At 35.6% G+C, this 24,241-nt stretch overlaps 1 protein-coding gene across 3 annotated transcripts in view; it reads right to left on the bottom strand.

Annotated features, from left to right (window-relative positions):
* Nucleotides 1-595: 595 nt before the first annotated feature.
* The window catches only part of LOC110841423 (uncharacterized), a 29,723-nt gene continuing 6,077 nt past the window's right edge, over nucleotides 596-24,241 (bottom strand). For all 3 annotated transcript variants that reach the window (XM_087352116.1, XM_087352117.1, XM_087352118.1), the window contains exons 4-12: nucleotides 18,497-24,006; nucleotides 17,678-17,921; nucleotides 15,564-15,741; nucleotides 15,289-15,480; nucleotides 13,889-14,052; nucleotides 12,730-12,904; nucleotides 11,573-11,767; nucleotides 11,037-11,336; nucleotides 596-9,669 (exon numbers count right to left, since the gene is read on the bottom strand). In XM_087352116.1, coding sequence (XP_087208242.1) covers nucleotides 8,224-9,669; nucleotides 11,037-11,336; nucleotides 11,573-11,767; nucleotides 12,730-12,904; nucleotides 13,889-14,052; nucleotides 15,289-15,480; nucleotides 15,564-15,741; nucleotides 17,678-17,921; nucleotides 18,497-24,006 — 8,404 coding nt within the window. In that variant the 3' untranslated portion in view covers nucleotides 596-8,223. The remainder of the gene's footprint in view (nucleotides 9,670-11,036; nucleotides 11,337-11,572; nucleotides 11,768-12,729; nucleotides 12,905-13,888; nucleotides 14,053-15,288; nucleotides 15,481-15,563; nucleotides 15,742-17,677; nucleotides 17,922-18,496; nucleotides 24,007-24,241) is intronic.

Below are 24,241 nucleotides of genomic sequence, written 5' to 3'. Positions count from 1 at the left end.
AGAACCATCCTATCTGCTCATTACTGAATGATCATAAAAGAATTTGTTACTGTATTCTCTATACTGTTCAAGGGTGTATTCCCATTCATTAAGACTGAGATATGACTGTCAGTCACAGTGAGTAGTGTTTTGTTCATTAGTTTGTGACTATGGAAGAATTTTATTTAAACTTTGACCATGATAAGGCATGTGTGTGGGAAAGGGTGAGAGCCGGGGCAGCTCAGTCAGTAAAGTGACAGAATGAATTGGACAACCAGGTTTCAATCCCTGACAGGGGCAGAGGATTATTCCTCTAGCCTGTGTCCAGACTGGCTCTGGGGCCCACCCAGTCTCTTGTCCAATGGGTACCGAGATCCTTTCCCAGGGGTCAACTGTGGCTGGAGCATGATGCTGACCACTCACCCCCTAACTAGTGATGAGGTTAAAAATGAGTAGAAGAACAACTCCTCTCCCTCCTAGTGTCTATATGGCATGTAGCGGGACAGCTTTACTTTTTTCTTTATGTGGTAAAGAGTTATGTAGACTAAACTGTTACATCATCAGACTGTAAGGAAACTGTCAATGAAGAAAGTTTATAGTAGAGTAACAGACAATATTATTTTACTGAAGCACCTCTTTATTTAAAATACACCATTGCATTATGCCCTGGATATATTAAGAGTTGATAAAAATACAATAACTCATATAAAAATAAAAATGTCATACATTTTAAGTAATACCATGACACACTAAATACAGGTTTAATATCGTGAAGTTGAAAATAAAATGCATGTTTGGTGACTTGTGTATTGGATTATATCATTATATTACTTTTAAAACAGCAATGCAAGAAAAATGAACTTCAGAATTCATGAAAAATATGTCATGTTGATGTAAACATAAACCATATAAAATGTCAATACTTTCACACTAAAATCACATTTACAAGCCATATTGCACATTTATATATTATGAGTTTAAAATACTTCTGAATTAATGCCAATTAACTTTTAGTAAAGCAACCATGTTACAAAAACATTAGAATTTTCAGCCGCAGCTTTACACTATTATAATTTGAAATAAATTCTTACATAATGGAGACTACAGTATCATCATATGACAAATATGGAATAATGTAAATGATCCCTTCATTAGAAGCACAGTTAACTAATTCTGCACAACAGTCTAATGGCTTCTAAATTAATAGCACTGGGTTGTCAATGATCAATCATGTGTTACAGAAGACTGTCCCATGGGAAAAAGCATGTATGCTCAACGTAACAGGTAATGCTAGCAGCCATGTATGCCAATTACATGTTTCATTATTGAGATTCAAAGTTCATTGTCAACTGAATGCATATTAACACATATAATACTCATAAGTATGAATTTTACTATGTGCATAATTGTTGGAATGTTTAACAGAAGTAACTGGTTTTCTTGTTTCTCATTCATCAAAGTAATATGGCAATTAAAAATGATTTAACAATTTATAAATTATGCAACCATTTTTTCCTAGGGACTTTGATATATACTGTTTTACATGTAACATATATATTACAATTATAAATTACATGCAAACAAAGAATAAACTGAAGTAAAATTGCATGTAATGCAGATGCTGTATATGCTATGTATGCAACTGCAAAATGCTAGAAATATATTTGTGCAATCTATATTCATTTCATAAATATTTCACAAGTATTAATCACATGCACGAGTATTAAACATTTTAAAATATTGTTACTGATTATTTTAAAGCAAACAAACAAACAAGAAGAGAACAAATAATGTTTGAGGATCATAACTTAAGTATTACACCCACATCCCGACAGACCACACTAATACTGAAATTAACATACAAATAAACAAAAGTATGAACAACTTTATACTTGCTAGCATTATCTTCATCACTTACAATTGATATAAGTACATTTATTAAATAAACGAGCAGATCTCATGTTACAAGTTCAATGTTAAAATTTGAACACTTGACATATTTACCAAAAATTTCAACTTACTCAAAGTTCTACTTCACAGTTCAAAAGCCTTAAAGCTTGGAGAAAATGGCACAATTATTTACTATTTTTGAACCACTGTTTTAGCAGACATTTAACAAATAACACATCACAGATGAGAACAAAAGTTTAATTATAACATGAATACAGAATCCTTCAAATATAAACAAAACAGGAATGTAAAGACAAAAGATGACTAGTAAGACACAGAAGACAAAGCAGTCTTCAAGGTACCTGCATGGTTTATGGTTACTTGCTTGGTATCATAACTCTATTACTGCTTTCACATGTCATTTATGCTTTATATAATGTTGGCAACATCTAGACAAGTTCCCTAAACACTAATAATTTAAAGGATGTGTTAATGGCATGACTTTCCCTTTAGTCTGAAATATGTACATAATATTCTATCTTAGATGTCAAAGTCAGTAGTTCACTATATTCAGCACTATTTGACCGGAGAGCCATAGAAGTTGAAATTTCCAAATCATTTTGTGACTTATTTTTTGTGAAGAGGAAGGAAAAGGAACTCTGTATCCTACCTCTGACACTCTCAAAATGTTCTACATAAGAATGCCCTACATGCCTCAACTTACCTGTTTGTTGTTGGAAACAATCTTAAGAACTATTGTATCATAAACAAGCCAAGGAAATCTATTACAGATAACTGATTTACAATGCACACATCTGAATTATGATAATTTTAGTTGTAAAAAAAAAGAGACAAGTCACCTGTTCTAGCCACACCTGAGCCATGTTAGTAACACAAACTTTTGCAATATGAGTACTTTTTCTCAACTTCAACCCAATGATGTACAGCAATATTCTCTGTCCAAAAAAAAGGAGAAACAGTTCTGTATTCCTAAAAATTTTTACAAAATAATCTTTTGGAAATTATTTGAATTTCCTTAATACCTGTAATGTCATTACAGACGCATGAAAATAATATCTTCTCACCTCCTTGACCATGCAAAATATACAGTGGTAAATAAATAACATGAAAACTATTTACAAAAGTTCTGCTCAAAGTGTCATAACTACCTTATTTGGGAAGAACTGTACACAAAAAATTTGCTCAGAATCTAAAATTTCAGGTGTAATGTCAAAACAGTTGAGCAGAAGTGAAAACAAAATGTTTCCTTTTATAACTGTTTACCAAACAAAATGTACATTACCAAATACAGTATATTTTCCAACAGTTTTCAAGAATTTCTTACAACTACTGCCTCCTCTGGGAAGCAGTACTCAGAAACTAAAATTTCATCAGCAGACTGATAATAATACACAATTTTAAGAATGCCAAATAAATCTTTGAGTATTGATGAAAAATATCTAATAGCAAAAGATTTTGTCTGAATCTGCTCAAGATGTGAGCATAAATGCCTATTGGTCTTCATGTAAAGTTTTTATTACTGTTCCAATTTTAACAAAATTTGGAATATATCCACACACTTCAGTAAAACTCTCCAGTGTAAGATTTCATGATATAATTCATTTAATTGTTCTCAATATTACATGCAAATTTCCATTGAGAAAGTATCAGAAAAATGGAGGGCAAAGTTGTAATTTGTTTAGGGATCCCGTCTCAGTAATGCCCAAAAGATGAACATGAGCTCTGTAGTCCTTAGACCCCTTGAACCATGTTTAAGGAAGGAAGAACACTAGAAATATGTGCCAAGTACTGAATATCAGTCTGTGTATAAAACAGTTACAGAATGGACATACTTATTTAAACAAACCTTGGCACAGAGAAGACCAAGAAATGGGCTGCTGAAAGATACCACTAGTTTGGCTATCACAAAAGCAATCCAAGTATAAGATGCCTTTTGCACAAAATATGCCATGTGAAAACTGCCAAAATAAAAATATTTACATTAAGAGTGGCACATTCTATCTTGCCTTCAGTACAAAATGATTGCACATCCCTGAATAGGTAACTTTGCAACATTTAAAAATACTTTATGATTACAAATTTACAAAACAATACAGAAATGTTTAGTTGGCATGGTAACATTATGTATACCCAGGCTTCCATGTTATGAAATCAAGCTCTAAAAGTAGGGTTTTAAATACATGCAATGCAAAGCAAAGCACTAACTAAAACAGGTAAAGGAAATTGTGTCAATACAGGACTACATCCTACATGCACTTGATGGATATCTTGAACTGCATATTGCACTATTCTGAGCGAAATTAACATAAAAGTGGGCTGAACAGAATAATCAAATACATGAACACCCTCTGAATTTGCTATGTCTAGTACACACCAATCACTTGGTTTAACAACACCTGTCATTTGTTAGCTATCTTCAGTTCCTCAGTTAAACTAAATTGAGGGTGTACATTTTTAGAATGTTCCACATAAAAATGTTAAGAAATGTGTGCACTGCATAAAAATTCTAGTGTGTTCGATCTTTAACAAACAGCAGTAACTATGGTAGACTGGAGATTCCCCACCCAGTCACTCTGGTGTGTATAAATGCAAAGTGCCTATTATCAACTAATTTTAACCAAAAACTGGGATGAATCAAAAGGTATCAGTAAAATTCCATTCAGCCATTTTTGAGCTCTTCCATGCCTATAGATGTACAAATAGAGGTTTTAACAGGTAAATGTGCCTAAAAACAAGGCCATTAAAGCCACTAATATTTGTTACAGCTATGGTGATGAGGAAGGAAACGTTATTGAAAAAATAAGACAATTTTATAATGTATGATTTAGCTAATGATATAAAATGTGCAAATGACAGGTTCTGAACTAAATATTATGTTTATTGATGTTGCCTGCACATATAAATGTGACTGCTTTGTAAATAGTCTTCGAAAATGTTCTTACACTATAGCTATACTAAAGTCCCATTTCAACAAAGATCACTGCGGCAGAGTTTACAAAGAATTTCATACTAAAGCTGAGAGAAAAGAAGAAGTCTAAGCTATGCAGACTGAGGAAGAAAAAATGAAACATCATAACAAATATATATACATGCCAATGGGCATGGTACAGATCTGAATTCTGTGAAAATATATCACTACCATAATCAGATCAAAATTTTCCTCTGTAGCTACTATTTGCCACTTCGGTACTCAGTGGCACTTCCGATCTCATTCTGGATGACAGATGGCAAGTGGAAATGTAGTTCAGTCAACCTCAGCATTTACAATGTTGCAGAGTCATTTTGAATTTAACAGTTGTCTGATGACTACATTTTTATCCATGAGAGCAAATAATGAATATGACCTTTGATTAAAACTGGATAAATTCACCTGCACTGGCAGTATCAAACATGAAACTGTATAAATTTTCTTATCCATTATATAATTTAAGAAATAAGAGCAGCAAGTATGATAAAACAGTTTGTCTCAGAAATGATAGGACTGAAGTCAACAATCTGTTCCATTATATATCATCAGTGAAAAATGTAAGTACCATTTGTGTCAAGTAACTGCATCACCCGACACAAACACTCTCTAAGGAAGTGGGATAATGAGTATCACATACCAGAGTAAGAGCACAATAAACAGACTTACAACAGCACGTGCTGTTTGTTAACTTTAATGACTGATGAGAAAATGTGTAGAAAAGGCCTCAATAAAATAAGCATCATTAAATTAATCTTTCTTCATACTGAACCCAACACTTGTTAATGTATAATTTGTGCCCATGTTATATTTGTTTAATATGAACATTTTTCAGTAAAATGAAAACTTTTTACAATGATTGATATGCATAAATATAGCATTACAAGGAAAAACAATATACATAGATTGGAATTTATCACAGTTCAGCTTCTGCATTAAAAATCTTCAGTTTCAATATCCCCTCAATTGGCACACAAAAATGCTATTATAATGTGTTCATATCAGGGGGACTGGTGGATGCAAAATTATAATTTGTTTACTACCTGTGATGTTAGTTAACAGCCTGTATACCAGTGTTTAGTACAGTAATATTACAACACAGCATGATTAAGGAATTTATATTTTTGTATCCTAAAACTGAAGGAAATGAAAATGAAAGGCAGCATTCTAAAAGCGAACAATAGCAGAAACACAAGTATTGTTCATTATATTTACTTTCTTAACTTTCATAAAAAATTGCATGGCTGGAGAACTGCATTCAAGTTGCTGAGTATTACACAATTTCTTTTTGACTGCTGCAAGAGAGAGAGCAGGAATTCTTATTTTCACTTGTAACTATAGTTTGGACATGGCCAAGCCTGTATGTGAGTACTGAAACAATCTGAAAAGATTTGTATGATTGCACTGTATTAGCATTGCACACTGTAGCAGAATTCTTAAATGCAACAGTAAAACCCCACCCCACACAAAGCTATTATTACCTAATTTCTTAGAACCTATGATTAAAGTTTTTACTTGTTTCCCTTATTGTTACGAATATGTTTTTTAAGAAGTCTCCACTGAGGACAAAGAATTTTTGTTATAACAAATAAAAGAAACAATATTTAAATTTTGTTGTAATGAAATAGTGATGACTGACTTCATGACAAGTTCAGAGAGAAGGATAAAACATATCATTCATTTTGCCAGTGCTTCCACGATTTCTTACATTCATAGTGCTCCTGCCTCACCTTTCCCAATCATTCCTTTTATTTATTAACCATGTAATAAAATAAAATGTAGGCGCATACACCGTAGTGATTCGCAGGTAAAGCACTTTTTTATTGAATTCAAACACAGTGCGACCAGTGTATCTGAAACCCTTGATAATGTGTGTGAACTATTGAGTGAAGATTCCACTTCCACATGCTACTGGGAAAACATCTTTTCCTCCACTGCTATAACATACTCTCTCCTGTTAGTCACCACTTTTCAATCACATTGTTTTTAAAATTAACATGACTGAGTGACATAAAAAGACAGTGTATTAACATGCTGAACAGTGGGGATGAAATAATACTGTGTAACCCCAAAGTGCAGACATGAACACATTGCCAACCTCTATCACGGGTTTTAGATTTGTTGGTCCTGTAATACACACGTGTAAAGTATGTTAAGAAATAAACTGATTTATATACAAATAAGTAAGTAAACTATGTTAAGGGACTATAGAAACCCTGATGATAAAGGAGAACACTAATGTATTTCATTCATAACAGTGAATTAATGAATACCATAGCAGTGTTCAGCACCCCTGGTTTATGTCTTAGAGGATATGGGTTAAAATCTTCAACTGGATACTGAAGTTGTTCATAGTTTTCCTCAGTCCTTCCAGTACCTACAACCATGATTGCTTCTTTCCACATAATTTCCAATTCGTTATTTGCTAATTATTCTATCACTCAACACTTTACAATGCAGGCAATAAAAAGTGTCATTAATAAACCAGGAATAAATAAATAAATAAAATAACACCTTATTCTTTATAAGTTGAAAGGTTCACTGTCAAGAATAAAGTACTAATGTCTCTGTTGGCTCTTGTTTTGTTTTCCCCTTTCTTTTAACCTTTTAATTTGCTGCTTATTTTCTATCAAAAGATAAATGAATTGTCTGGCTTCAAGACATCCAGATTTAAATGTGCACTAGCTAGGGAAAGGTTAAAGACAGAGCAACAAAGGCTGAATATGAGAACTGCAAATTTCAACCTATACATGCATGAATACTTGGGGACCTTATCGTGGTTCTAATACACCTACAATGACAAAGAAATTTCAGATGGCCAACAGAATTAATTTCAAAGTACATGACAGTGATACACTAATATATAATTCAGCACATTTTTGTGTCCTAGTGCTTTGAAACATATGTATTTACAAAATGCTGATACTTTAAAAACTGTTAAAATCTGGACATTTTACTTTACACACATATAGGGAAAGACTTTTCATAGAAACTTAAATAATAAAAACAAATATACACATACACTTGCGTGTGTACATAGCACATAACATATACCTATATGCATACCACAAATATGACATAAAATTGACTGCCATATTTGTTCCAATATATATTACTCTTTTAATAATTTCTGAAACTTTCCTCGGTAATTTTATAACATTTATGTATATATAAACCATGTATGGCATCATGACTAGCTAAATTTGCATGCCCTTTTCCCCATATTACCAAAGTCTATGTTGCCATATATTTTATAAGGAAATGAATATTAAAAAAAAAATATTCTGAGCTGTATTGCACAGAATTACTGGCTTATGCTAAATTTGTATCATGAGCACATGTATATGTTACACAGCAAAAGCTTTTTCTTATTCTTGTACATTATCAACATCTGGTTTCTTCAAAATGGTTGGTTCATCTTTCAGAAATGTGCCTGATCGAGAGCCAACAGTAGGTGGTTTCTCCTCTGAAGACTCTCCTTTATTGTTCGAGGTGGAAATTTCATTATTATTGTGTTTGTTCTTGCCATTAATGGAACCACTGGAAATAACTTTGCGGGTAGCATTATTATTAGCTCTACTTACATTTGTAATTCCCTTGCCAGTTGTATTACCTCTTATTGTCTCTCTTCCACAGGTTCTGCCAGCTCCTCTTCCTGCTTCACTACTGGTTTTCACTGGACTTGCAATTGGTTGGTTGCGTGTTTGAAGTCTAGTAGGAGTGCGCCTATTTGCTGAAATGGTGGTAGATGGACTAGAGACAGATTTAACAACCCTTTCTGGTTTAGCACTAGTTGGTGTACTGTTGTTTACAGACACAGCACTGCCATTTATAGGTGATTTAGTTGCAAGCAACAGGCTCCTTCTCAGCGAGGGTGACCCCGTATATGGAGAGGATGGCATGCCAGATCGAATTTTAAACGTGGGAGAATCACGGGGGGAAAGTATTGTCTGTCGCATCACCACTCGTCTTGCAGTAGTTGCTGGTGATCTTGGTTGGCTATTTTCATACTTTGTTTCTCCAGTCTTTGCTACTTTTACTGAGTTTCCTTTACTTCCATCGAGACGAGAGCTACATGACTGTGATCCTTTTGGAGTGGGTGATTTGGAAGTGGTCACAATTTTGTCCGCTTCCTTCTTCCTTGCCAAAGTTTCTCCAGAAAATGTTTGATCAGTAGCAGCCAAAAGGTCTGTGGACACTGTCATTTCCACACTAATCCTGCCAACACATTTTCTTCCTCTCTCCTTTATGGGTGGGGTATCTGGCCTTGTAGAACCTAAACTACGGCTAGGGGCACTCGCACTAGCTTCCACCTTTGCTGAGAGCTTCTCTCCACTGGCTACAGACTCTGCTAATGAATCTGTTGACATCACCACTTCTTCTCTGAACTTCTGCCTGACTAAAGGTGTGTCTGGACGTGTGGAGATGCAGCTTCGACTGGTAGTGTTATTACTTGCTTCCTTTACTGAGCGCTTTCCACCACCATTTGACTGCACCTCGCTAAGAGAATCTGTTGACATTGCAGTGATTTCACTGTCCTTTCTCTTTCTACTTCTCATTTCCTTCCCTGGAGGAGTATCAGATCTTATAACCAAAGTTCTGCTGGAGGAACTTCCTACAGTAGCAGCTTTGCCCCTGCCAGACCCTTCACCACTGGATGTTGAGCGTCTCATTGCAGGGGATGATGTACGAGATGAATCAGATGATGATATCATAGTTTTCCCTGCCCTTCGTGGCATAGCTCCAGACTTTTCTGGTGTTCCCATACTTGAAGAACTTGAATTAGCTCTCTGCTTCACAGACTTAGATTTATTCTGAAATAATGAAAATAATGTCCAATGTGACCTTAAAATGTCAACTGTAAAAAGTTCCAATGTTTTGATAACCCATCTTTAAAGAGATTTCATGTAATCTATGATGAGCAATGCCACCACTTCACAAAGGACTATTCAAAATGCAAAAATTATGTATCACTGATAACATTTAATTCATATATGCATGTAAAAATTTTTAATTGGACCTATTAGTCAACATTTAGCAACAGAAACTTTTAAATTTTATTTAAATATAATACGAAGCACCACACTACTTTACACAATTTATGAATTGAAAAAGAAAATCAGACAAAATAACACAAAACCTTATTAAAAATATAACATTCTTAGAATGTATTACTGTTAAGAAATAAGACATAAATGCAATCATCACATAAGCAATATAATCACAGTGGCAAGGCAATTAATAAAGAGAAATATATGATTAATTACTTTACTGCTGACTGCAGTTACTATATGTGGCCACCTATGAAATAACAAACTAAGTAACTACTGTGGATGACTATATTCTGGGTTTTAATTTCTGTAAGAAATAGTCACTACATGTCTTTATTGGTACCTGCACATATTTGGTTACATCACGCAAGGAGCATGCCGCTAGATAAGCAAACAACTACCACAATAACTAAATCCATCAAGCAGAGTCCTTGAGAAGCCAGAAGGTTCATGAGCATGTTCATAAACCTGCCAAGTCTGAGGCCTTGTGCAACACTTTGTAACATGCTACATTTTTATACTGAAGAATTGTTAACACTCCGCCCAACGCCTCAGCTGGAGGGACACTCTTGATCAAATGTCTTTAACTTGGGTCAATGTGGGAACATAAGCTTTGTTAAGAATGTCCCACCTTGGAAATGCTATTCAGCAACATTATAAGCAGATTTGAGTGGCTCACATATGGGCAGTTACATCAAACATTTCTGTGTACTGTCAAAGGCAGTACTACACAGTGGAGGGAGTTTTACTGCACTGGAATAACAAATATACTAACACAGCATGCTTATATTAGGAAACATGGAAGGCAATGTGACAATATTCACAACTTACATTTCATGTTGTTAGAGAGCACAATACAATGAGTTGCAGCGATACAAACAATCTTTCTCACTGTATGGTTAGTCATGTCAATAATGGCTTTGATAAAGAAAAAACTGAAACATTACTGGAACTGATTGTAATGCTTACTCATAACAAATGAAAGGAAATGTCAGAAGATGAACTACCAACACATCTCCCACCAGCTCAGTGGCAAGTGTTAGTGTTCCTTGGCAATTCAAATGCTGTTGCTTAAAGGTTAAGTAAAGGACATACTAAAAACACACCATAAGGAAGTAAAATCCACTTACTTCCAGAACCCTCAATGGCCAAGTTTTTGGCCTAGAAGTTGACTCTCCATTTTCAGCTACAACCTTCTTAGCTTGTGATGACACCATTTCAGCCTTATGTGGTGGTACATGAGCATTCAACTGTGACTTCTTTGCAGACAGTGAACGAGATTTTGTATCAGCTTTCAGTGCAGATACTCGTCCACCAGATGCTGCACGCCTTGCTTGCTGTGTCATAGCCAATTTGACCTGACGCAGGTCGAGAGTATGAGATCCAGAACTTGAGACAGATCGTGGGGCAGTGCCAGGAGACTCACCACGCTGGAAGGAACAGAATATGAATTTGCATTTTTTGCATGATCACATTCCCTGAAGAGAAATAGTCTAGAAAAAAGATGAGTGAAGAGATAGCTCTGAATAAAATTTCAAGCCAGAAATGTCAGGTCTCTTGTTGAATATTTTTATAATTAACACAAAATCAAAGCAATTAGCATGTCTAAGAAATCCTTTTACCATCACTTTATCACCACAATTTTTTCACTGAGTAACATGCTCACCCTTGCATGGGTGGCATGCCTGGATCTGTGATTTTCCTCTCCTGAAGCCATAACAAGACATGCAGCTTCTTGAATCTTCTTCCTCAGTTCTAGCTCCATCTGACCCCAAGATGGACAGCGAGCTGCTCTTGGGGCTTGCCGCACCAAACTAGCTTCTACTCGCTTCTGAATTCTGCGCAGCAGCTCAAAAAAGTTCTAAGATGCAATAAGAATGACTTTTCATTATGAGTTCTTTCTTATGTCTGTTGTGCTTAGAAGTGTATCAGCAGAAACAGAGGATATACCAAAGGAACAAGATTAGAGAAATACAAAAACAGATATATCAAAAATGTGTTCTTTATTGTTGCATGAATTAGTTTACACTTAAGTGAATTATCTTCACAGATATATTGTATTCAAGACACTAGAAGTGATCTATATAGCAAGTGTGTAATTAATCTTGTGAGAAGTTAGATCACTTAGTTTTTCTGAAGAGAAGTCACTAGTGGAGAGTGGTTAAATAAAGCTGCCAAGTATTAAAAAACCACTGAGAATAACAGCTACGTTAGACACAAACATAGTGATTCAACTGAGATACAAATGATGGAGTATAATATACCAATAAAAATGAGAGACAGATGCATTATTTCTGAGGTGACCAGGAGACTTACTGGATAAGGCAACACTATGCAGAGTTAAAGATTTGGTTACAGATATAAGACTAAAATCTGCATCACTGAATTGTAGTATCACAAAATTAATACTAGAATGAAAAAGTCAGAATCTACATATGTATAAAATATTCACTTCAGTTCACTCTAATTACTTTTAATTTATACTGCCTACATTATATACTAAAAGGAAGAAGAAATAAGGATGTTTGAAGGAAAATACAAAAGATTATTATAAATATGGTGATGGGCAAAGTCCAAAAGAGCAGATAAACACAGAACAAACTGCGAAGCTAAAACAAAGAAAAAAAGTGAAGAGGAGGGATAATTTTGTTACATGATTATGTAGGGCATCATACATAATCTAGGGTATATATGAAACATAAAACTCAATATTTTAGAGGATCAAATACTTCAGGCAATAGACATTGTCCGACCATTTTCACAATCTTTAAGAGAACTGTTACATGTTTGTTTATTTCTACAGTCACTCTGTAATGTACTTACAGGGCTCCACTGCATCTCAGGTAGCGGTTCTGGTGATTGTGCTACTGGGAGGATGCTGTGAAGGTGAGCATGACTCTGGCAAGCCTGATCAGCTGGCAGGCGATCTGTTGCAGCCATCAAGCTATCCTCTAAACGACTAATATTCCAACTCAATTCCTTTCCAAGTGACAAGAAGCTACAATGAGAAAATCTCTATGAAGTTTCTACAGTACTCTAAGCAGTATGTTAATGGTCAGATTACTTAAAAGTGCAATGGAAACTAGCTAAAAGGAAAATGACATTTTTATTAGTGGTTAATTCATAGATATAAAAAATCACTGCTCAGATGGAACTCTACTTCATACCAACAAAATCCCATCCACATCATATTATAACACTTAGCAATCAAACAGAATCATACACAAATCTATTGTTGCAGAGCTAATAAATGACACATATGATATTGCACAGAGAAAAACTACTTCTTTAACTTATTTAATTCATTATACATCATGTAAAAACTGCTGAAACTAGAAATTACTGCAAATTTTAATGAGTTCTACATCTTATGTCATGTATACATTTTTGTATAATTGGCCCTTTAGTGGAAACTGATACTGTTGACTTCAATAAAGTAAGTATAACAACATTGGAGATCAAACATACGAAGAGACAGGACAACCACATCATGTGTTTATTTCATGCATGAAGCACACAATAACAATGAATTTTATCATAAATATTGTAAAATACAATTTGGGAAGTCGCCTTAAATTACTGACCTTATGGTACAGTATCTTCATTGAAAAGTTAATAATAGTTGTCTGGCTAGTCAAAAAATTACCTGCCTTTTATGGACTGTGAAGTTCACAACCTGCCACTGGAAAACATCTTCAGTCAGTTAAATCCAGTCCATATGATCACATAATAGTGACAGCTTGAGGAACAGCTTCTGAACAATGTGTAATTTATTTCATTGTTGTATGTGGGGTTTTACAATAGATACATGTTTTATTGAAAACATGCACACTGCAGCGTAACTGTGAGATTTAAATCGGGCCAGCAGGAGATATGGTGGTTTAAATGTCTGGTACTTAAAGGTTACAGACTAAATGTTGTTCTGACAAAGTGAAAATAGTAATAACAATTGTCTTTCTTCAACCAAATTCAGTAAATATACCTGTCATTGCTGAGAACACCACAGAAGTTATTAGCAATAAATTTGATTGAAGCCTCCAGGAGTTGTGAAGTTATGCCAAACACAGGTTCTGCCCAACGAACATTAGGGAGAGTAGCTAGAAGCTTGTCACAGCACATCACTGTCTCTAGAATGTTGTCCACAGTCTACAAACAAAACATACAAGAACTAATAACTAATTAAAGCCTTAACTCAAATCCCTCCACCATTCTATTACCAAAATCTATCTTATTCCAACCATGCTCCACAGGAACCTTAACTATGTAGTCTGTTGTCTTTTTCAAGTATCTCTTGCTTCCATGTTTATGTTTCAGCTGCACGTCTTAGTAGTAGCTACGTAAGACTGATTTTATACAATATTATCTTGCCCTTGCCAATAAGATTCCTTAAAGAATTTAACATTATATCTCTGTAACTTGTATGTTGTTTCTTATTATCATTTTCAAATGTGACCAAGATTATTATTTCCTCTTCAAGTTACTATGGCTTACTTTTTTCCAGATAATACATATAAGCAACACATTTCTTTCAACTAGTCCCACTATTATAACATTGAAGATTTCTGTCTTCTGGTTTGTTGCGCTGTGTAGTCTGGTCGATGTTAACCAACGTTTCAGAGATCATACTGCCTCCGTCATCCGGGCAATGAAACATTGGTTAACATTGACCAGACTACACAGCGCAACAACCCAGAAGACAGAAATCTTTATACTCACCGCTGTGAAAACCTCAAATCTTACATATTATAACACTCACTGTCACTTCACTAAGGCTTTTCCTTTATATCATATATTCTGCCCTGGGTGTATTTCTAGTTCTACCAAACATTTGTGTTTGCCTTCTATACTTCCCAGCAAGTTTCCTTCTCTTACATACATGTATGGAAAGAATGCCCAACAGTATGACAGTTTGTATGCATTATGTATATCATGACAAGAGCAAATATTTAATACTACATCCATTTAACAGGTAAAATACACATACTGTAGTACCATAAAACAAACAAAATGGGAAATTCAATTAAAATTAATTACTCTAAAGTGTCTACACAGTTAAATACCGATGCTCTAAATGCTTTAGTCAGTTATAAAGAGGTTATAAGGAAACAAATTGAATTATAGTGTCTGTCCAAAAGATGAAGAATTGAATATGATGCAAGTAAATATTACACTTCCTACAGCAATTTGTAGATTTAAGTATAAATCCTCAGACCTATTTCCAAACAACATACAAAAGCTATATATTTTACCTTACAAATGGGCATTAGTAGAACTTTCCCTTTTGTCTCTGTATTTTGCTTGAATTTTCTGAGTGCACTTTTAATGTCTGAGAGATAATGATTTGTTCTGTTTTAACACAATCAATAATGGAAACTAACTTACCATGTGTACAACATGTTGCTGGTAGCATTTATCAATCAGTTCTCTGGGAAGTGAAGCAAATCCTTTAGTTGGCCAAATCCTTACGAAGTACTTGGTAATCCAACGTAGGCTCTTCCGATATATTTCATCAAGACCATAGGCTGCAGCAAGTGGGAGGCATTCCAGCACCCCTGCAGCACACACTGTGCATGGCTGAAACAACATACACACTCAATAAAGCACATCACAGCCTTCAAACATAACCATGATTTCATTAATCAATTACCAATACTTACCTTGTGGAAGAAATGACAGTACTTTACTTTGAGTGTGTACATGATAACTTCTTTAAGTCCTTCAAGACCCAGCATATCAGCCAGTGTTGCCAATTCGACAATACTGATAGTGTCTGGAATGTTGCTGGTTCCACTGTAGATATGGCATAATGCAAAATGGACAGCATTGTAAGAAAACCTGCAAGATGAAAGAAGTGCTCACAGTATACTGATGCTGAATTCTTTTATTTACCTCATCAATAAAGCCATTAACCATTTCAATGAAGATATCACAACAGTTTTGTTCTGCTCTAATGAATGGCAAAATATGTTACTCTAAAAAGAAAGTCTGAAGTACAGCTATGTTTTGGGGCAAGAAGTCATATAGAGAAAATTGAAAAGGATTTATCTTGATTCTTACTCAGAAGGTTCATACACTATGCAGTATGAACAATTAATGTTCTAATAACTATAAAAATATTTCATTTGAAAGTTTATGGTCACTTGTTTTGCTACAGGTCTTGTAATTTATAGATGTCATCATAAAATACATTCTCTTTTAAAAATCTGCATAGGCATCTAGTAATGTAATATTTGGAGAATGAGAAGGGTTGTCAAATTCAGTTCCTCAGGAAATGAGGTACCCAGGAGAAAATAGGTCTACAGTAGTCCAGGATGTGTGGGCCATGGCACACTTTGTTGAAACCATTGCTTTAAGAGTTTCTAGGATACCCACAAAGAAAAGGTACGTATCTTCAAAAAGGGTGTGAAAGTACTCCTGTAGAGCCACTGGTTTAAAGTCAAAGCACTACCAAATTTAACATCAAACTATAGATTAATGATTCAATGTACGGAAATGATTAACAGTATTGTCACTATTTCACTGTGGGAAGGCCTCATCACTATTTATGTGATCTTTGAAAAACCTGAAAATGTGTATTTTTCTTATTACTGTACAGCTACAGACACACGTTATTCATCACAAAATTATTCTGTAGGAAAGTTCACTCTTTCATACTGAATTACCATCATACACAAATTTACCAGTGTAAGCTTGTTAGGTGTGCACAACACATGCTATTTACATTCAATATGAAAACAGATCCAACATATACACAATTCTCTAAAGTGATATTCTCTTCAACATAAATATTCCCTACATATGGTGATAACATTTCTTTGGAGATCATAAAATTCTGTGAAACACCATTCCACAAGAGCACATGTACTGTGCCAATGATTTCAGCAGTACTAGCAACATCTCTTTTTACTTGTATTTTAGTCAGGTTCATCAGAAACCTTAGTGGTATTTCCTATGGAGATATTTTAAGTTATGATTTGATAAGTTGTATGCTAGTTCAGTGGCCAATGCAAGGCTATGATCCCAGTCAAAACTCCTAGACATGTGCATGAAGCCCTGTTGATGTTCCAGATATCAACAGCTTCTCAGTACTAAAGTTTAGAAATGGACCTATAAAAAATAAATTCAAAGATATGTATCTGTGATTTAGTGTTATTCTTTTATAATACTAGAGAGTTCAGATTTATTTTCATCTGTACAGTATCTTTTTTATGTTTTTCAATTACAAGAACATTCAGTTATTGTCAATTAATACTTGTTTAATTACTTAATGATTTGAATTTTCTCAAATCAATAAAGTCATGTGTACAAAAAAATCACTGAATATTTATCAAGAATACTTTTAATCATTATGACACAAGCAGTCTGTTTGAGTCATAAGCGCAGACAAAAAATTCAAATACTGCATTCACCAACATTAACGTTCAGTAAATAAACTACCATCCACCAAATCTTTTCATCTTTAATATGAGATTCAAGGCAACCATGCTAAATAATTCCCACAGACCAGATGTCATCTCTATGTTAGGTTCATGGAAGGAGATACAATCTCATATCTAGATAATTTATGCATAGACTGATTGTTATCTTTATGGGATGAGAGGACACATCACTGCACAAACTTGAGGAACAAAAATTTAAATAATTATGGACATCCAATCATTATGCATCCACATTCACTGTACTTGAGTTAAAAGAACCACGTATTGCTATTTGGTGTCACTTGTTAGAACATTAAAGACAATGAGATGGGTTCCTCTATAACATTACTTACCCCTGAAGGGATATGACATTTCCTGCACTTTCCACCCAGCCACCACTAAATATTGCTGCAAAGTACTGGCAGCGGGAGGACAAAATACACTTATGAGCTTTCAATCTCCGGCCTCCAACCTCCACTGTCACATCAGGATTGATTTCTTCAAGAAACATTCTGAGCAAATCTTCTCCTAGTCTTGAAACCGGGCCACTACGACCTGCATATGAAGATGAGGCATCAGTCTCCTCAGTGCTGCCCTCTATAACAAAATGTTCATGTAAATGTCAATCATAATATCTTGATATTTATAAAGCATTAATTTTGAAAAAGCTTTATATGGAAAGAAATTTAATGGAAGATTTGAGGTTTTCACAGCGGTGAGTATGAAGATTTCTGTCTTCTGGGTTGTTGCGCTGTGTAGTCCCTGATGACGGAGGCAGTATGACCTCAGAAACGTTGGTAAACATCGACCATACTACACAGCGCAACAACCCAGAAGACAGAAATCTTCAAATTTAATGGAAACCACTACTATAATGAATAACAGTATATATCCCACACATTACTATTGTTCAGTTCATAAATGGCTGCATCATCAACCCCCCCCCCCCTCTACACACACACACACATATATATATATATATATATATATATATATATATATAAATAACTATCCTTAGCCAACACAATTCACTTATGTCAGCACAACATATTCCATTATGATCCAGTTCTCATTTAACCCACACCCAAGTCTGTCTTTTACAGTTTCCTCAATGAAATCATATTCCCCCTTATGCATACTATACATCAACTTTAAGAGAATAAATAACTTACCGAGACCTGACGGTCCCATGCTGCTCTGCATGCTGCTCAGGTCTGATGTCTCTGAAATCTGAGCATCATTGTCATCTGCATCCGGCTGAGCACTTGGTGACTTGCTTCTACCTATGTTTGATGGAGTTGATGTGGCAGTCATTGTGGTATGCAAGTGTGGAAATAAACGACTCAATGACCTGCTGCTGGTGCCACCCCCAATAGAGCGTGTCATAAGAAGTTTACTCTCAATCCATGATGTTTCAGGAATACTACGAGTCATCCTATTGGCTGTGGCAAATGAAGGCAGTACATCACTACTATCAGTGGTAGTAGTCATTGCCTTGGGTGGTTCTTTGTCCAAATCTGAAAGTTTAACAAAACTTGTTTCCAAAGACTTGGATTCTGTTTCTATACAAGAACCCTTTGACAAAGTTTCGCTCTCTATAGAAGCTATGATAGTAACGTTCTTTTCAACAAAATTATGTCCATCAGTGACTAAATCTTCAACAATATCTGTTTGCTGAAAATTTGTAGTTTCTGGCAGATTATTACATACATCATCTGTTTCCTCTTGAATCACTGCAACATTCTGATGTGAAGGATCAGATCCCTCCTTTACTGTTATACCTAAATCCCTGCTTTTTGCGTCAGAATCTGTGTGTGTTGTGCTATTATCACTAGCACCATTTGATTCAGCAGAATTCTTCTGTAAATGAGAATATCTTTCAACTGTGCAACTGTCTGGTAATTGAGAATCCATTCCATCTAACAGTTTTCCATCTGAAATTGTGTCTACATTCACAGTTTTTTTGCTACTTTCTGATTTCCCTTCATAGCTCAGAGTATGTTTAGGAAATTGATCATAATTCATTGATGGCTGCCTATGACTTGAAGAAGACATTTGTTTAACAAACATTCCATCTCCAGATTGTGTTTGGCTGCCTTGGTCTGAAGATGCAGCTGCTTCATGAAGTGACTGACTGCTGCTCCTCACTTTACCCTTAGCAAGAGATGTGGAACTAGATGATCTGCTTTCATCAGAAGGGCTACATACACTGCCTCTGTCCACAGACAAACTATGGGCACGTTCATGATGCTTTCTCCCATTACCCTTATGTTGGGAGTCTCCTTGTTCACCAATGTGAGGTTCTAAATTCCAAGAATGTCTATTTAAATTTGGCCTCAGACCTGATGGCAAGGTTTTACGTCTTGTTACGGGTGATTCTGTTTCAATAAACATAAAGAAGCCTTGCTTTCTATGTACTGTTTCATCCTGGGATGCAGATGTAACTGGTGCTGATTTTTCAACATTGGCATCTAAATACATAGCAGTATTATCACTGGTGTGGCTAGGATCAGAGCCAGAAACTGTCTCTGCTTGACCTCTAAATCCTAATTTTTTATGAGAAGAAAGGTGTGGGGAAGACACCTTACCCTGGCTGGTATCAACAGAAGATTCCTGTTGAACACTAGTATCACCAATATTAATGAACATTGAGAATAGGGTATTCTTTTTCTCTTTAGAAATATGTTTATCATTATCATCTGCACCCTGCAACTTGTTATTTTCAACTGCTTGCTCATTTACAGACTTTTTATCTAAATTAACAAAAAATCCACAAGCATTTTTTGTTACAGATTTTGGTTCATCAGCTTGTTGCACGTGATGAAGTGTCTCTTTTCTTTCAGACAGTTTTTTCTCAGTAGGTTCTTTGTGTTCTTTTAAATCCACAAAAAAACCCACACCTGAATTTCTTCTCTCAGGAGAAGAATCATGACTTTTAGGGTCTTTGTCTTTAAGAGTTTCTTTTGTGGGTTTTTTACTTATCTGACAGTCAGTAGCTGAATCCTTCAAATCAACAAAGAACCCCAGAGCAGTAGCTTTCCGTTCACCCTGTTTGTGCTGTGACATGTTCCTGACTTCAACAGACTGTGCAGTGCTGCCAACCATATCATTCTTCTTTTGTCTTCTGGATTCCAGGGGAGGTTTAGAAGTACTGCTGCTGCAGTCACTCATGTCCACAACCCATGCAGACTTAACAGAAGAAGCCACACTTGCAGAAGATTTTATTTCTACTTTTTCTGGTTCACATTCTGTCATTACTGTAACACCACCAGACAGAATTGGTGCTGACTCAGTCTTTCTGCGGGCCATGATAGGGCTATCCAAGATGGGGCGAGCTGGAGCAACAAAATCTACACTTGAAACACCCCCTGATACAATTGGTGTTGATTCAGTTCTCTTCTGCTTTTTGGGACTGTCACATGATCGTTTCTCATCAACCACTACATCACTGCAGGTGAGAGCACCTGATATCACAGGTTTTGTTGAATTATCAAAACTGTTTGGCATTCTCTTTAAGTCATCAATCTGGTTTCTTTCCATATCTTTCTTTTCTTCAGGTTCATATTTTTTGTGGTCACTCTGCATGTAAGATTCATTTCTGGTATCATCAATTTCCACCAATTTCTTTTCTTCTAGGTACTCTGTCCCATGATCTACCATCTCACAAAACTGCTGACTTTTAGATCTCTGCTCTAACAACGTGATATGGCTCATTTGTGGGTGAAAGAGACTGTCCAAAGGTCTGTCATTGGTGAGAGAGTCAAGTGTGTGAATATCATGGTTGGAAATAACATGCGATGGTAATACTGGATTGGAATCAGTTATTAAAGCTCCAGATGCCATTGCTTGTTCTTCATTTCCATTTGATACATATAATCCTGTCTCTGCAAGTGATGCAACATCAGATGTGACTGATGGAAGAGACAGTTGATGTGTTTCATCTATATTTACATCCTCATCTTTTGATGTTACCATCAGCAGACTCTGTGTGTCTCGAAAGCCTTCACTCCCTGTTACATGTCCTGAAAATTGTGGAATGCAACTTTGAAACAAGAGACTGCCCTGCCGACGTTCATACTCCTGTCTTAACAGAGCCAATCGATCATCATCTGGATCCAATTCAAAAGTGTTCCTGCGTATAAGACTTGGCCGACGTGCTTCAGTTTCCTCTTCTTTATATTCATCCAACTGACCACATGCAGGTTCTGGATCATCACTTTCTTTGCTATTAAATCCTACAGATAGAACCTGAGTAGTTAACATTTCTTTTGAAGATAAATCACTATCTTTTTCTTTTGAGTTCACTCTTGCAACATGTTCTTCAACACTTGGCTTATCAGAGTCAGAACATAAGTATGTTGGCAATGACTGGATTTCTCCATTACTTAAATCATCTGAACTGGATAGATCAGTATGTTTCCATCCCATATGAAGTTTCCTGATGTTTACATGAGGCTCTAAATGTTCTGTCATTTTTATTTCCTTCTGAAATTCTGCAAAAATATCCTGTCCACTTGACATATGGAAGTCATGTTTGCCACTCCCACCTCTAAAAGGTGTAATCTTCATAAACATTGGGTCAGAAGTGGGAGCCTCATTTACTATCTGAAAATTACTTTCTGTTACATGTTCCAAGTTATTAACAGTTAACTCTTCATCTGTTATTGTTAGATGTGAAGAAAGAAATGGGACTACATCCTCACAAAATGTGTCTGTATGAGCTTCAACAGGCAATATGTCAGTTGTTGTGTATTTTGTTTTGATGTTTAAACAATCTGTTATGCCTTTATTAACAATATCGCATGTGGATACACTTTCTTCACATGATGAAGCCACACTGAAAGACTTCTGTACAGTTTCCAATTCAGAAATTACAGCTTCAGTAATTACATTATCTTGTTGCTCAGAGGTAAGTGGAGTGGGTGGAAGCAACATGTCATTGTCATCCACCAAGTCTGCAGCATTGATGAAATAGTTGTTCTGATAACTCAATTTACAGGTATGTGCATCCTCAGAACTAAGTGGTAGTGTTTCAATAACATTATCTGACAAACTATTAGGATGAACTGAAATATCCTGCATAATGAATTCAGGGCCTGTTGGTGAAGAGCCACTTATATTGCTTTCAAATTGACTGCTGCATTGATTAAGAGAAGAAATACAAGAAATGTTTTGTGGTTGAACCTCTTCTGATGTACATACATCATTACTGTGTGCACCATTTTTACTTTCTTCTGTTAACCTGGAATCAAAAAGCTGAACTATTTCTTGAACATGATGCATATCACATGGTCTATCAATTTTCATTTTTGATACACCTTGGGCTAGTGATTCATCAGCATACGAAAGAACAGTTTCATCCTGACTTATTTTGGTGCCTACTGAGTATGTTCCTTTGTCATATGACTCCTTCAAAGCTTCACTATTACCATCCAATGGCACATCACACCCTGCCATGCAGTCCACTTCTGTTACATGAGCATCATGAAGCTGAGTGGAAGGAAATGTACAATCCCAGGTGCCTGCATCAGATGATGCAGAAGAAGAAGTTGATGATTTTAAAGGCTTTTGGAGTAGAACCTCAACATCTCCATCATGGGGCATATCCTCACCAATGGCCGCTTCAGTTAGGTCAACTCCTGAAGTCTCTGAAACAGTGTGTTCACGTGGACTACTGAAGTCACCACCTGGCATACATCCAGTTGAACTGGTATCCAGGCCAGAATCTGGGCCACCACCACTCGCGTCCATCTCTGGGCTACAAGGAAAGTTCAATAAGTCTTCAGAAGTAATATCCTTCCTTTTGCAGCACTCTAATTCACAATCCATTCCCTCCCCTGGGCTCTCCATAAAGTATTCTTCTTCAGGGATGTCATAGTTTCTGGCACTGTCCCTTAATTCAATACAGTAATATGTATTTACAAAAACTCTTGATGGATCCTTTGATGAATCCTTTTCCTCCTCTTCCTGAATTGTAATCTCCTTCCTTTCAAGCTTATCAACTAAATACTTGTCCTTTTTCAGGGGATTTATCCTCAAAAAGTTGTAATTTCTTTGTTCTTTGTGAACAGGTTGACTGTTGTTTAGACTTGCCAAATCTTCCTTATTACAAAATGAAGGCCATAATTTGGATTCCCACAAATCTTTTCCTTCTTTCTTATATCGAGCATATGTTATATCACAACCATGCTTATATTTTTTGGTGTACTGACTAGAAGTGAATGGCAGGGATGTTGGTTTACTGACTTTCTTTGTAGTGCTTTTCTTTTCCTCCTTTGATTTGATTGAATGAAAGGACTTCAGAAGTTCATCTTGTTCAGCTAATTCTTTTTCTAATATATCTCCTTCAAGTGACTTACTGTAATGATCTTCCTTAATAAAAGCTTCTTCCACAGGCACAATTGTGTAATATGATTGATTTGTTTTTTGAAGGTTGGTAAGTGTTTCTGCAGATTCACTTTTAATGTTGCCTGAACTAAGTTTCTGTGTAACACCGAAATGATGGTAAATTTCTGAAGGTGAAGAATTTGGTGTTACATAGACATCTGATTCAGGACTTAAACCAGAATCACCACAGCTACTGTTGTTATTCACTACAACAGCTTTGGATTGGCCCTGGAGCTCTTCAAGGTATTGTACTGCATCTTCTTCATCTATAACAGCACATTTTGTGTACAAACTCCTGCAATTATTAAAAAAATAGTTTTAAACTCATACAAAGTTCTTTTCCCAGTAATTCTATACTGAAGCATCCTGTCATGTTACAAAATAACTCTGTTTAATATTCAGTCATACTAAGCCAAGAAACAACACTTCATAACACAGCACATGCATGAAAGCAAAATCACATCACCCCACACAAGAATACTTCCATGCAGCTTTTAAACAGTTTTCAACATGTTTTGTTGTTTTATCTG

This window comes from Zootermopsis nevadensis, unplaced genomic scaffold, assembly GCF_977971745.1.
Source record: "Zootermopsis nevadensis isolate Lab colony 2312 unplaced genomic scaffold, Znev_1.0 Znev_ptg000020l, whole genome shotgun sequence".
Lineage (NCBI taxonomy): Eukaryota > Metazoa > Arthropoda > Insecta > Blattodea > Termopsidae > Zootermopsis > Zootermopsis nevadensis.
The sequence above is the reverse complement of the archived record's forward strand: the minus strand, read 5'-3'. Positions and strand labels throughout refer to the sequence as shown.